The sequence below is a fragment of the Carettochelys insculpta genome, chromosome 3, assembly GCF_033958435.1.
Source record: "Carettochelys insculpta isolate YL-2023 chromosome 3, ASM3395843v1, whole genome shotgun sequence".
In the NCBI taxonomy this organism is placed as follows: Eukaryota; Metazoa; Chordata; order Testudines; family Carettochelyidae; genus Carettochelys; species Carettochelys insculpta.
In genome coordinates, this window is record NC_134139.1 from 72,964,949 (window position 1) to 72,980,121 (window position 15,173).

The 15,173-nt window shown below is 44.0% G+C and overlaps 1 protein-coding gene across 13 annotated transcripts in view; it reads right to left on the reverse strand.

Moving 5' to 3' along the window:
* RYR2 (ryanodine receptor 2) overlaps window positions 1-15,173 on the reverse strand; it is a 975,983-nt gene that overhangs the window by 364,614 nt on the left and 596,196 nt on the right. For all 13 annotated transcript variants that reach the window (XM_074990102.1, XM_074990110.1, XM_074990109.1 and 10 more), the window contains 4 exons: window positions 14,296-14,410; window positions 13,352-13,484; window positions 2,289-2,392; window positions 1,213-1,348 (listed from right to left, as the gene is read on the reverse strand). In XM_074990102.1, the coding sequence (XP_074846203.1) occupies window positions 1,213-1,348; window positions 2,289-2,392; window positions 13,352-13,484; window positions 14,296-14,410 (488 nt within the window). The remainder of the gene's footprint in view (window positions 1-1,212; window positions 1,349-2,288; window positions 2,393-13,351; window positions 13,485-14,295; window positions 14,411-15,173) is intronic.

A 15,173-nucleotide genomic window follows, 5' to 3' on the forward strand; every position in this document is an offset into this window, starting at 1 on the left:
GTGGTTGAATGCTGCTTTCAGAATTTTCATATAAATTAGAACTTACTTGATATTGTGAAATCATGAAGATCTGAAAAGTGTTATATTATGTGTGAATTTATCTCATATAATCTAAAAGATTTGTAGATGAAACTCAACAAATCTAGTAGCATGGTTATAAGCTCTTAGCTCAAGAGGATAAAGCTCAATATTACACAGACACCATTGAGAATGCAGTATCAGAGTACAGTAATCCCCCAAGATATGTGAGGTTTGTGGTCCACGAAACCCTCATGTAGCCTGAAATTTGTGTAAGTCAGGGGCTTGGGCAGTGGGTGTGGGGGTTAAGCCTTGGGTGGGTTAGGGCTGCAGGAGGGGACAGGGGGGGCATTGAGCTGGGTTGGAGCTGGGTCTGTGGGAGTTGGGGCCAGGGCGTGTGGCAGTGGCTGGAGCCGGGGGCTGCAGCAGAAGCTGGAGCTGGGGCACGAGGCAGTAGCTGGAGCTGGGGCATGCAGTGGTAGTTGGAGCCAGGGGCTGTGGTGGTGGCTGAAGCCAGAACTGTAGGAGAGGCTGGAACTGGGGCTTTTGGCAGTGGCTGGAGATGCCCCCCGGTGGCACTCAGGGGAAGAGCTGGCTGCTGCCAGCTCTGTTTCCCTTTGACGGGGGGTCTCGTCCCCACCCCACACCTTGGCTTATCTTGTACAAAGTACGAATTGGGGTCAGCCGTGTGAAAGCGGGGTCGCATACTCTGGATTCGCGTACTCTGACACCTTACTGTAATTTATTTGACTTAATTTTAAATAAAATTATGGTCCAAAAAGTGACTAACACATGTCATTCCCCTGTGGTAAAATTCATAATGTCAAAAGACCAGTGGAAGAAGCAATGCACCAGTTAAATACTTAAACACCACTTACATAGGCTTCCTGAGTCACTTTAGATTTCCTCATTCATTATGCTGCATTTGAAGTTTTTTTTGCTATCTCATGACTTTTGATCTATACTTTAAGTGTTTGTCTGCATGCTGATTTAATGCCCCACAAGATGGGGCACAAAACTGCTGCTATAAACTACAGAAAATTTAGTGTGTGCTACCGGTGTCCATCTAATGACTCTATTCATGGCTGCACTGTAGAGTCACACATCAGCTAGCTGTGCAATAAATCACCATATAGAAAATCTCTCAGTGACAAATTTTAAGCATACAATTATTTAAACCTTACAGAACAGTACCATTGCAAAAAACTGCAAAGCGAAGAAAATCCAGATACCGCTCTCCTTCAACTGGATTCCATCCAATGTCAGGATATCCCTTAGAGACCAGAAGAGGGCAGCTTTGCAAACCACATGCAGCCAAATAGCGAACTACCTAGAAATAAGGTAATATGGAAAAAGAAAGAACATTTATTGTGAAAAAAGGAAAAAGTTACTGTTTTTAAAAAGGTAGTTTATTCATACACTCCCTTTCATCTGCCTTCTAGGCTCCAAAATGTTCCTTTACACATATTTGCACTTCCTGTCAGGCTTCCCTGACACATGAGCGCAGTGCCCCATAAATGTTTGCAAAGCCCTTCTTCAAGGGCAGACCTGTCTTAGAAAATTGTCCCACTTTACTACCCACTACTAGAACACTTGAACGAATGAAGTGCTTGTAGCACAGACACCGCTTTATCAGTATAAAATTACTGATTTCTTTACAGCTTACTCCAAGGTGGGGAACCAGCATAAGGACTTGCACACCAATATAACTATGTCTACACTGGAGCTTTTACTGATACAGGGATGCCAGCAAGAAATCATTCCTTCATCTAACATGATAACTATGCTGGTAATATTTGTAAGTGTAGACTGAGTCCCTATACCACCTTAAAACTCTCTTCTGATGTGAAGCCTATGAAACCATTAACAATTGGTAAGCAGCCATAGCGCAGTAATAATTATATTAATCATAATTTTTACTCTGAACATCCCCATATCTGTCATTTTTGTCTCATACTTCACATTGATGATCTTTGTGGTAGGGACTGTACTTTTGCCAATCATACTTAGGACAATCTGATATGTGCCTAGAGTGGCTATGTGGCTATTACAGCCAGACACTTCACAAACTTTTTGCACAGGGTAAATTTCAAATTTTTATATTGAAAAGGTTCAGAAGCCTAGCCGAGATAATAAAAACAAAAGTCTAACATGTCCAGGAAATATATGACTTCAGGTAATCCATTGCTTGTAGTTACAGATGCCTGTTGAGACATATTTTAGATATATGCACAAACCCTGGAAAAATGCTAGAAAATACTGTTATTAACCTTCTCCAGGTCAGGTTCTCTTAAAGCTAGTGCAAGTTCATTGTTATCCATCACAGATGCTGCTGCAACATCTAGAGGGGTTGATCCTCGCATAGAAGGAGAAGCTGTTAATAAAAGATACTAAAAATTAGTCATTTAAAAAAAAAATAAAGATACAATAACTTATTAAAATACAAACATGTGTATCCATAGGATAAATATATTTATCATTAAAGTTATCATATACCATGGGACAAACATCTGCAGTATGTATACTAATAAACAACCAGTAGCTGAAAGACCATGCAGTGGTATATGTATAATTTGTAATACTATGTGTATTTAAAAAAAAAGGTTACAGATGGATGAAAACTCAAAAATTTGGCTAACAGAACATGAACCTCAGTGATGACTGAAGCTGGTGATATTCTAAACAAAAAGAGATCTCAACCGTGCCTGTGGGGAGGGGCTATGCATACCCATCTTGTTTATTTCCCTGATTGGCCATGTCTACACTTGTCTACAAAAAAATTCGAAATGGCCATGCTCATGGCCAAATCAAAGAATACTAATGAGACACTGAAATGAATAGTCAGCAACTCATTAGCATGCTGCCAGCAGCAGCTGTGGTTCGCTTGCCTGCGGCTCGTCTACACATGGGTCCTTTTCAAAAGGACCCTGACAATACTGAAATCCCCTTATTCCTATCAGCTGATTTCAATGTTGGCAGGGTCCTTTCGAAAAGGACCCGCGTGTAGATGAGCTGCGGGTAAGCGAACCGTGGCACTTTAGAAGTGCCGTGGCTGGCAGCATGCTAATGAGGTGCTGAATACTCATTAGAATGCCTCATTAGTATTCTTCTATTTGGCCATTAGCATGTCCATTTTGAAGTTTTCTGTAAGTGTAGACATAGCCATTGTGTATGGTGGCGGTGTTATGCTAAATCATATGAATAGTCAATTAAGCTTGTATGTTGCCATGATGGGCTGTGTTCATTTGCAATGATTGTATGCCCTGGTTATCTAGTTTTATTTTGTACATAAACTATCAAAAATACCATTAAACTAGTCTATTCTAAAGCTTATGGTTGTTTCTTTTTGATAATTGTTTTTAGAGAGAAATGCAGTAAAAATTTGTGATTGTGAGTGTAAAAAACAACATAATTTCTTATTTAAAAATAACCAAGACAAAGTTGGGGTTCATAATAGTTAACAATACCATTCCATATGTTATATTTATAACAAGCACACAGGATCTTTTCAGATGGATAAGGCAAGAAGGCTGTGTTTATTGAGAATACAGCACTATCATATTATACGCATATCATATACTTAGTTTACTCACATGCTTACACCCACCCGCCCACCCACGCACACACACTGGCCTGTGGTTGCTTCTAGTGACCCAAAGTGAATAGGGCAGCAGCCAACAGGGAGCTTGCCTGGGAAACATCCGAGAGGAGCTCAGGTAAATGTAGCTCTGGGGGGTGCTGTATTAGGAGCTGGTAGGTTGAATATTCGGTGTTTGCCTGGCATAATTTGTTTTGCAGTTTGAAAAGAGGGGCAGTTTAATGGTGTGTTTGGCAGTTTGGTAAGTTTGAAAAGTGTGAATTGGAAGTGCTTTGTTTCAGGTGGGCCTTCAAGGGCTGATTGGATTGGAGGCCAGGGTTGGAGCCAGGCCAAGCCAGCAGCCTTATAAAATGACAACCACTGTGAACACTCTGAGCAGCGAACAGGGAGTTTACCTTGGGAGAAGCCTTATACTGATTGGTCTCTTTCTTACAGTTTGTTTCTCTTCTACCCTTCAAGGCAGCACTAAAAGCATTTGAGAGAACTCTCTTAGGAAAGGGAAAAACAGATAGTGACAAGTCAACTTTTGTGACCTGCACAGCATGTGCCATGTTTGTCTTCCTCCCAGAAGATAGAAGGGATTTTGTCTGTACCACATGCAAGTTGGTTGCCATCTTGGAAGAAAAGGGGAGAGACACTGAGGTGCAAATATCAATCCTCACATCCATCAGAGAAGGTAAAGACTTTCTCAATAGAAGGCAGCATTTAGTCCTACAGGGACAGCAGGCTGAGCAACCACTGAGAGTAGGACAAAACAAGGAAGAAAACTGGAAGTATGTAACCTCCAGGAGAAGGGATCCACTTCAGGTATCTTCAGTTCCTGTGGAGGTAAGCAACTGCTTTCAAGCTCTTTGCATGGGTGCTATGGTGGAGAATGCTTGTGGCAGTGACCTCTCAGGGAAGCAATCAGAAGAAGATCCCACTGACTGGAAGGCATGGGTTGTATAGTCCTAGGGATGAGATTTCTATGAACACCAACCCTAAGAGAAAAAGATGGGTGGTGGAAGTCGGGGACTCCCTCCTAAGAGGGACGGAATCATCCATCTGCCATCCAGACCTGGAATCTTGGGAAGTTTGCTGCTTCCTACAGCTAGAATCCAGGATGCAACAGAGACTTCCAAAAATCATCAAACCTGCAGATTATTATCTCTTCCGACTTCTCCATGTAGGAACTAATGACACAGCCAAGACCAACCTTCAGCAGATCACTGCAGATTACTTAACTCAGGGAATATGGAGCACAAGTGGTATTCTCATCCATCCTCCCTGTTGAAGGAAAGGGTCCAGGATAGGGATGATTGAATCATGGAAGAAAACGTGTGGTTGTGCAGGTGGTGTTGGAGAGAGGGATTTGGATTCTTTGACCATGGGATGCTGTTATGGGCACAAGGATTGCTAGGAGGAGATTGGATCCACCTAACACAGAGAGAAAAATCATCTTTGCAGGCAGGCTTGCAAACCTAGTGAGGAGGGCTTTAAATTAAGTTTATTGGTGGATGGTGACACAAGGGCTGAGGCAACTGGGGAAGGAGGAGGATGCAACCAAGGAGGAACCCTGAATCAAAAGAAGAAAATAGGCCAATCAACTAGTTATCTAAGGTGTTTGTATACAAATGCAAGAAGCCTGGGAAACAAACAGGAAGAATTAGAGGCCCTGGCAGAGTCAAAAGAGTATGAGCTGATTGGAATAACGGAGACTTGATGGGATGGTTATAGAAGGGTATGGAAGGGTATAAACTTTTCAGAAAGGACAGGCAGGGGAGAAAAGGAGGAGTAGTTGTGATTTATGTAAGAGAGCAACATGACTGCTCAGAGCTCCAGTACATGCAGCCAGTTGAGAGTTTTGCGTTAAGCTTAGAAGTGGAAGCAAGAGAGGTGATGTTGTAGCTGTTGTCTGCTATGGACCACCAGATCAGGTAGATGAGGTAGAAGCAGGTGGCAACCTGAGCTGCAGCAATCATGAGATGGTGGATTTCAGGATCCTGACAAAAGGAAGAAAGGTGAGCAGTAAAATACAGACCCTTGATTTCACAAGAGCAGACTTCGACTCCCTGACAGAACTGATGGGCAGAATCCCCTGGGAAGCTAATATGAGGGGGAAAGGAGTTCAGGAGAACTGGCAGTATTTTAAAGAAGTCTTTTTGAAGGCACAGGAACAAACCATCCCAATGTGCAGAAAGGAAAAGCAAATATGGTAGGCTTTGTCAGGGATTTTATCCCTTGGGCATTATTGTCCCCGTGGGCCAGTGGAAGCAAGCCTTTGGCCATTAAACATCAATACAGGTACATGAAAAATCTACCTGCCATTTAGCAGCCCCTGCAACGGTCACTCTGAGGCAGTTGGTTTCCCTGGTAACCTGAACTCATGAATTATTCATGATGGCAGGTTCAAAATGGAACCCTCTGATTGGCCCCAGGTAAAACCTTCCAGCACCTTCGGCCAAGAGGAGGACCTATTTGAAAACACCTGCATAGAACCTCCAGTATGTAAATCATGTAATGCATATTTATGAGATCCTTCTATAAATTCAGGAGCCGCAGTCCATTTGGCGGCCCTGAGGGACTCAGGCTGGAACCTGTTACCTCGCACAGAGGAGCGTGGCCACCTAGTGGCGTCCGCTGGACTCTGAGGCCAGGCTTAAACAGCCAAAAGGCCTGAGCTGAAATCACTACAGTGCCTGCCCTTCAGGCGGCGCCGGCCAAAGAGCTTGAAATCACTACGGCGCCGGCCCCTCAGGCAGCGCCAGCCGGGAGCAGGAAAACACCACAGTAACCGGCTCACCTTAGTTGCCCACCGGCACAGAAGCAGCGCCAGTGCCCCAGCGCACTTCAATGCTAGCCAGCAGCGCATTGAGTCAGGGAGCAGCAAGCAGGCCCTTTGGCCAAGTCACTGGGTGGCGAACTGGCCCCCACTCCAGTGGGGGTACTGCGTACCTGGTGATGTAACCAGGGACCCGCCATCAGTACCATCAACGCTTCCCAGCATCTGCGCCTGCTGTACCTACCTGGACCATTTCACTGGACAAGACATATTTACCTGGACGAGACCTCCATTCACCAGACAAGTCACGTAATCTATCCACTGGCCCGTGGCACAGCCCAGGACCTTTGCCAAATTAGACACTTCCTTTAATACAACACTTTTGGGTACTGGGTCCCCTAATGGGGGGGTGGGGGTTCGCACCTCTGCCGCGCCCTTTCCAGGGCCAGGGAAGGGCTGTACCCGGGGCTCAACCCTAGGGCCGGGCTTGATCACCCAAATTTAAAAACATTTAAGCTGTACATTTGAATTAATAGTTTGTAATTATAGTTTAGATTAGTTACATAGTTATAGAATTAGTTAATAAGTCATACTTACCACTGCGCAGGTGGGTTACCACGGTGAGGGCATAGCCTCCTGGTTCCCAAGTAAATCCTGCACCCAATTTATCCCATAATCTCCCAGCACTAACTGAGAGGGGCCGTGGCAAACTCCCAGTTAGAAGAGGGACCTCAGAGGCAGAGCCTTAAGGTCCCCAGTGGTGGCCAGAGTAGCAACCCATACTGAGCGTACTGGGGAAGGAGTAGCGCCCTTACCCCGCTCAGAGCTAAACTGCAAAAACTACCTTTTCCCTCTTACCTTAAGAGTTTTTTCCTAACCATCTTACTTTGCCTTCTGGTTAAATAAAGAACATTATACAGGTTGCTTCTATGGAATTGTTATTGATACTAGTGAGTGTTTATTAGAGTGTAAGGTTTATATAGGACACTATTATTATGAACTGTCTCATGCGTTTATTTTATACGTGTTGCTGTTTGTTTATCTGTTGCTGGCTTTGTTAATAAATAGAATAAGAGGTTCACCCTAAGCCTCCTCCTTGTTTCACCTTCGTCCCTGGAGCTAGCCACTGCCTGCCAGGGGGGTTACATCTTAAAGCGGAAGGGTATGTGCATAACCCCTGCTCCTCTTGCTGGTGGGGGTTGGGGCGGTCTGCAGGGTGGGGCAGGGCAGTCTAACGTTGCTGGGCCTCCGCCGTCTCTCCTACACACCTTAGGTCCTCAAGGATCCGGACGACTAGAGTGGGGAGCCTCGCAATCCGGTCGTGCTAATCAGGCGGCTCAGAGCGGGCCGTAAGCGGTTAACAATTCCCCGCGACAGGCTTGGCAAGCTTAAACTCAAAAAGGATGCATACAAGAAGTGGGTACTTGGACAGATGACTAAGGAGCAGTATAAATATATTGTTGAAGAATGCAAGGGAGTAATCAGGAGAGTGAAAGCACAATCGGACCTGCAGCAAGAAAGAAATGTGAAGGGCAACAAGAAGGGTTTCTACAGGCATGTTAACAATAAGAGGGTGATCAGGGAGGGTGTTGGGCAATTACTGGATGAGGGAGTAACCTGGTGACAGATGACGTGGGAAAAGCTGAAGTACTCAATGCTTTTTTTGCCTGTCTCTTCACAGACGAGGTCAGTTCGCAGACTACTGCATTAGGCAATGAAGTATGTGGCAGAGCTGGGCAGCCCTTGGTGGGGAAAGAACAGGTAAAGGACTATTTAGAAAAACTAGACATACACAGATTCATAAGTCCAGATTTAACGCATCCAATGGTACTGAGGGAATTGGCAAATGTCACTGCAGAGCCTTTGGCCTTTATCTTTGAAAACTCAGGGAGATTGTGAGAGGTCCCAGATGACTGGAAAAAGGCAAATATAGTGGAAAGAAAGAAGGAAAGAAAGACGACCCAGGGAACTATAGACCAGTCAGCCTTCCCTCAGTCCCTGGAAAAATCATGGAGGGGATACTCAAGGAATTCATTTTGGAGCACTTGGAAGAGAGGAAAGTGATCAAGAGTAGTCAACATGGATTCACCAAGAGCAAGTCATGCCTGAGCAATCTTCTTACTTTCTATGATGAGTTAACTGGGTCTGTGGACATGGAGAAGTCAGGGATGTGATATACCTTGCCTTTAGCAAAACTTTTGATACAGTTTCCCCACAACATTCTTGCCCATAAGTTAAGGAAGAATGGATTGGACAAATGAACTAGAAGGTGAATAGAAAGGTGGCTAGATGGTCAGGCCCAAAGTGTCTGGTTGGTGGTCAGTTTCAAGTGGGGTGCCCCAGGGATAAATTCGGGGGCTGGTATTGTTCAAAATCTTTATTAATGGCCTGGATAAAGGGAGAGATTGCACCCTCAGGAAATTTGTGGATGACAATAAGATAAGGGGACAGGTAGATACATTGGAGGGTAGGGATAGGGTCCAGAGTGACCAAAATAAATTGGAAGATTGGACCAAAAATAATCTGATTAAGTTCAACAAGAAAAAGTGCAGAGTCCTGCATTTAGGATGGAACAATCCCAAGCACTGCTACAGGCCAGGGACTGACAGGTTAAATAGCAATATAGCAGAAAAGTACCTGGGGATTACAGTGGATGAGAGGCTGGATGTGAGTCAGCATTGAGCCCTTGCAGCCAAGAAGGCTAACAGCATATTAGGGTGCATGAGGGAGAGTACTTCCAGCAGACCTAGAGAAGTTATTATTCCTCTCTATTCAGCCCTGGTGAGGCCACATCTGGAATAGTGTGTCCAGTTCTGGGCTCCCCAGTACAGAAAGGATGTGGATGCATTGAACCTGGTCCAGCAGAGGGCAGTCAAAATGATTAGGGGGCTGGAGCACATGACCTATGAGGAGAGGCTGAAGTATCTGGGATTATTTAGTTTGCAGAAGAGAAGAGTGAGAAGTGATTTGATAGCAGCCTTCAACTTCCTGAACGGAGGCTCTAAAGACAATGGAAAGGGGACGTTTTCAGTAGACTGATGGCAGAACAAGGAGCAATGGTCTAAAGTTACAGAGGAGGAGGTATAAGTTGGATATTAGGAAAAACTATTTCACCAGGGCTACGGCCACACTTGACAAAAACTTCAAAATGGCCATGCTAATGGCCAAATGAAGAATATTAATGAGGAGCTGAATTGAATATTCACTTTGAAAGTGCTGCTTTCAAACATGTGCGGCTCAGCACGGCTCCACGGGGGTTGTATTCTAAAGGACCCTGCAGATTTCGAAATCCCTTTATTCCTCAGCTGTGTTAGTCTGTATCTTCGAGAACAACAAGAGGTCCTATGGCACCTTATAGACTTAACAGATATAGACTAAGCTTATAGACTAGTACGGCTACCTCTCTGATACTTGTCACCATGCAAGGCACTACATTTAGCCGTATTGAGTGAAATTCATCAACCTCATGAAAAAACTTGCACAGATACAGACAGACATCGTCTTCCTCTCCAAATGCAAACAAACTCCAAAAGGAATGAAGGTGAAAAACCCACTGAAATCACCACATTACACAGATTATAGTGAGAGATTGTGTCACACACTCTCTAAGAAACTGTACAGCAAACAGGAAAACATCAAAAGAGCTCTCCAATCTGGAAACCCTCATAAAAAAACAACCTTCCACACAAACCTCCACATGGCTGGACTTTACTAAAACAAGACAGGAGACTTACAATGGACATTTCTCTTCTCTACAGAAGAAAAAGGACTGTAAACTATCTAAACTCCTACTTTCCACATGGGGCCACAATAGTGGTATCCTTAACTCACCAAGCAATATTGTCAATCTATCCAACTACACACTCAGCCCGGAAGAAGAATCTACCCTTTCTCGGGGACTCTCTTTCTGCCCCACCACCCCCACAAACTTGATACAGTTCTGTGGTGATCTGGAAGCCTACTTTTGCCATCTCCGACTCAGGGAATACTTCCAACATGACACTGAACAGCGCACTGCCCCACAGGTACCCTCCCACCTACGGTACAAGAAAAAGAATTCCTCATGGACTCCCCCGATGATGGAAATGACAAACTGGACCTATATATAGAATGCTTCCGATGATGTGCACAGGCAGAAATTGTGGAAAAGCAGCATCACTTACCCCATAACCTCAGCCGTGCAGAATGCAATGCCATCAACAGCCTCAGAAACAACTCTGACATTGTCATCCAAGAGGCCGACAAAAGAGGTGCTTGTTGTCACCATAAATAGGACAGACTACCGAAATGAGGCTGCCAGGCAATTCTCCAATACCACATTCTACAAGCCACTATCCCAGGATCCTACTGAGGAATATACAAAGAAACTACCGCATCTGCTCATGACCCTCCCTATAAAAACGCAGGAACTGATCTATGCAGACACATCCCTTGAACCCAAACCAGGTTTATTCTACCTTCTACCCAAGATCCATAAACCTGGGAATCCTGGATGCCTCATCATCTCATGCATTGGCACCCTCACCACAGGATTGTCTGGATATGTGGACTCTCTGCTTAGACCCTAGGCTACCAGCACTCCCAGCTTTCTTCGAGATACCATCGACTTCCTCAGGAAACTACAACTCATTGATGACCTTCCTGAAAACACCATCCTGGCCACCATGGATGGAGAGGCCCTTTACACCAATATCCCACATGAAGATGGACTCCAAACTGTTAGTAACATTATACATGATGAGACCGAGGCACAAATGGTGGCGGAGCTTTGTGACTCTGTCCTCACCCACAACTATTTCAGATTTGAGGACAGTTTACACCTTCAAATCAGTGGCACTGCTCTGGACACCCGCATGGCTCTGCAGTATGCCAACATTTTTATGGCTGACCCGGAACAACGCTTCCTCAGTTCTCGTCCCCTAGCGCCCCTCCTCTACCTGTGCTACATTGATGACATCTTCTTCATCTGGACTCATGGGAAGGAGGCTCTTGAAGAGTTCCACCATGATTTCAACAGCTTCCACTGCACCATCAACCTTAGCCTAGATCAGTCCATGCAAGAGATCCACTTCCTGGACACTACTGTGCACATAAGCGATGGTCACATAAGTACCACCCTAAACCGAAAACCCACGGATGCTATGCTTATCTACACATCTCCAGCTTCCATCCAGAGCATGCTACACAATCCATTGTATACAACTGGGAACTAAGGTACAACCATATTGGCTCTGATCCATCAGACAGAGACAAACATCTACAAGACCTTTACCAGGCTTTCCTCAAACTACAATACCCACCTAAGAAAGTGAAGAAACAGATTGACAGAGCCAGGAACCCAGAAGCCATCTGCTACAAGACAGGTCTTGCAAGGAAAATATGGGAACACCACTGGCCATCACATACAGCCCCCAGCTAAAGCCTCTCCAACCCATCATCAGGGATCTGCAATCCATCCTGGACAATGATCTTTCACTCTCACAGACCTTGGGATGCAGGCCTGTCCTTGCCTACAGACAGCCTGCCAACCTTAAAACAAATTCTTACCAGCAACTATAGACCACAACACAGTAACTCTAAACCTGGAACCAATCCCTGCAACAAACCTCGCTGCCAACTCTGCTCACATATCTATACCAGCAATATCATCACAGGACTAACACCAACCATACTATCAGGGGCTCCTTTGCCTGCACATCTACTAATATAATATATGCCATCATGTGCTGGCAATACTGCAATTTACATTGGCCAAACTGGACAGTCTGTATGTAAAAGAACAAATGGACATAAATCAGACATCAGGAACGGCAACATACACAAACCTGTAGGAGAGCACTTCAATCTCCCTGGACACTCAATAACAGATTTAAAAGTAGCAGTCCTACAATAAAAAAAATTCAAAAATAAAATGGAGAGAGACATCTCTGAGCCGCAATTCATTTGCAAATTTGACTCCATCAACCAGGGATTAAACAGAGACTGGGAGTGCTGGACCCTTACAAAAGCAGTTTCTCTGCAATGGAAGTTCACACTTCCACATGAGAATCTGACAATGGGCCACATCTCCACTGACTGTTCTGGTTTGTTTATTCTCCTCTCTTGATGTGTACTACTGATAATGGGCCACTTTGTCAGGTCTGGCCCTCCCTTTTACTGGGACCCCACTCTTTAAATACTCCTCTGACAACCGCCCTCCTGCCACACTCATGCATCTGATGAAGCAGATCTTTACCCATGAAAGCTTATGCTCCAAAATATCTGTTAGTCTATAAGGTGCCACAGGACTTCTTGTTGTTCTTGAAGATACCAACTAACACGGCTACCTCTCTGGCACTGGAGTGTGTTACTAAGTGAGGTCGTGGAATCTCCATCCCTAGAGGTTTTTAAGACACTGCTTCACAAAGTCCTGGCTATGATGATTTACTTAGGGTTGATCCTGCTTTAAGCAGGGGGCTGGACTCAGTGACCTCCTGAGGTCCCTTCCAGACCTAGGATTCTATGATTCCAAAGGGGGAAAAAGACATTGAACAGCGATTATTAAAGTTAAATGTTCTGTGCAAGATCTTCCATTCCTGGATCAGCACAGATAGACTCTGCCCTTCACATGGGGGTAACCACAAGGTTGAATCAAACCCTAAGGCATTAAACAACTGCTGAAATCTATGTTAGTTTTGAATTAATGTGGGGTTGGTTGATGGGCAGGCAGACCATTGTTTGTTAATGTTCTGCCCTGAATAATAAAGCTGTATAAAGTCTTTTTCACAATTAATAATATAATAATTTCCATTGAAAAAAAATATCAAGCTGCCAAGCAGAATGTTGCACAAGGGACTGTTTTTAATCCAGGGTTTGGGTTTTTTGTACTGTTTCAATTTGTTAACAATTTATAAATGAATTGAAACATTTAAAATTGTTTATACACACAAACATGCACATAGAGTATTTAGGATACATTTTAGTTTATTACTCACCAAGCCCAACACTGCTGTTTTCCAATAAATAGCTAAGATGATCAAACATGGCCTTTTGATTCTGCCTGCTGATGCGGCAGAAGTAGCATAGAAAACGACAGCAATTTGCCACCATTTTAGGAAAGGTGATTTCCTAGACAGACAAGACTAAGTTAGTTGTGCAAAACTGTATATAATACCCATCCCCCAAAAAAAAACCATTGTATGCTGCATCCTGTTATATACTTGCTTCAGGTACTTTTTATAAACACTGTAAGGTACGAGTCCTGCCAAATGACCTTCCAGATGGCAGACCACATTGAAAACAATGGAGTTCTGAGCGAGTGCATGATTCACTAAGCTTAGTTGAACAGATTATCAAGACAGAGAATTAGACTTGCACCTACCCCTCAGCACGGCTGAGAACCCTGGGGCAAGCTGGGGGGGCTGGCTCTGCACCCTAGAAGGGGTGGGGCCATAGCAGAAGGGGTATTTGGCCCTTAGCACCATGGTTCTGGCAGCATTTCCCCCAGTTCCCTGCACTCTCTCCCAGTTGTTCACAGCTGGAGCTGTGCTGCTGTGGCAGGAGCCTGGAGCTCCAGCTGCTGCCACTGCCAAAGTAGCAGCACCTGTGGCTGGAATGACCATGCCCAGTGGCAAGTGTGCCATTCACCCGCTCCTTCCCTCCAGTCAGTGACCCTGTACACCCCAGATTCAAACACTTAAGTATGGGAAAGTTCAGATGCAGAGTCAGATATTATGGTCATCTCTAACCACGTTTCCAGTAAACATGTCTTACTTTAAAACACTCAATTTTGGAAATCCCTTAATATATTTATTGTATGGGAAATGAAGAGGAATTTAGAGTTCTCAGTACTTCTATTAGTTTCTTAGCACCTTTGTAGGAACAAAACTTTAAAAGGTCTTATTTAAAATTCCTCTCTTGTTCCAGTGAAATTCTTTACCTTGGATTCTCCTCCTCCGAGTACATTTACCATCACTTCCATGACAGTCTCATGCATTCCTAGAGCTCTCATAAGATTAGGATGTTGATAAAAAACTTTATTATTCATGATGTCTCTATGAAGATACATAAGAAGAATATTGATTAAAGTGTACTGTTCAGGAACATACTTTAATTTTTCTGATAAATGATACGCAACTACCATTCTCAAGAAAAGACCTGCCCTTGCAGTTCTTACTTAGTTACAACCCCCAGTGCTTGAACAGGGACAAAAAGACTCAGCACAAAACAAATTACACCTTGGAAGTTCTTGAATTGCATTGATTTAGTTCAGCCTTTGTAATATAATGGAATTATAGAAAAATCTATAAAGGGTTACATGGTTATTTGATCGCATATTACCCACGTGGAATGCTCTCATGGCCACATAATACTCATATCATAGTAAGTCAAGTTAGAGGGCTTCCTGTAAATCCATGGAAAAATACCTTGTCTTGGTGATGACATGACATTTCATCTCTTAATATGCTAGCTGCCTTTCAGCACATTCATACAGTTCATGCATTCGGGTCACATGAATTACATCATACCAATCTGACAGAACAAAATTTCAAGTTCTGTATCCAGAAGAAAAATCATGCAGCTTTTGTGCTAAAAGCTGAAGACTTCTTCCTCAACTGCACACACTAAACAAGTTGGGAGATCTCATCTGACTTATGAAAGCTGTGACCGCATGGAAGATGGATGGCATTTGATTTAGTCTCTCTCTTAAGAACATGCCATCCTCTTTACTTTGAGCTGCACAAGGTGAAGAAAATTTCAGCAAGAGTTTTGCTATGACCAAAAATCAGTCTGAAGGTAGTTTACCCAAAAAGGCAT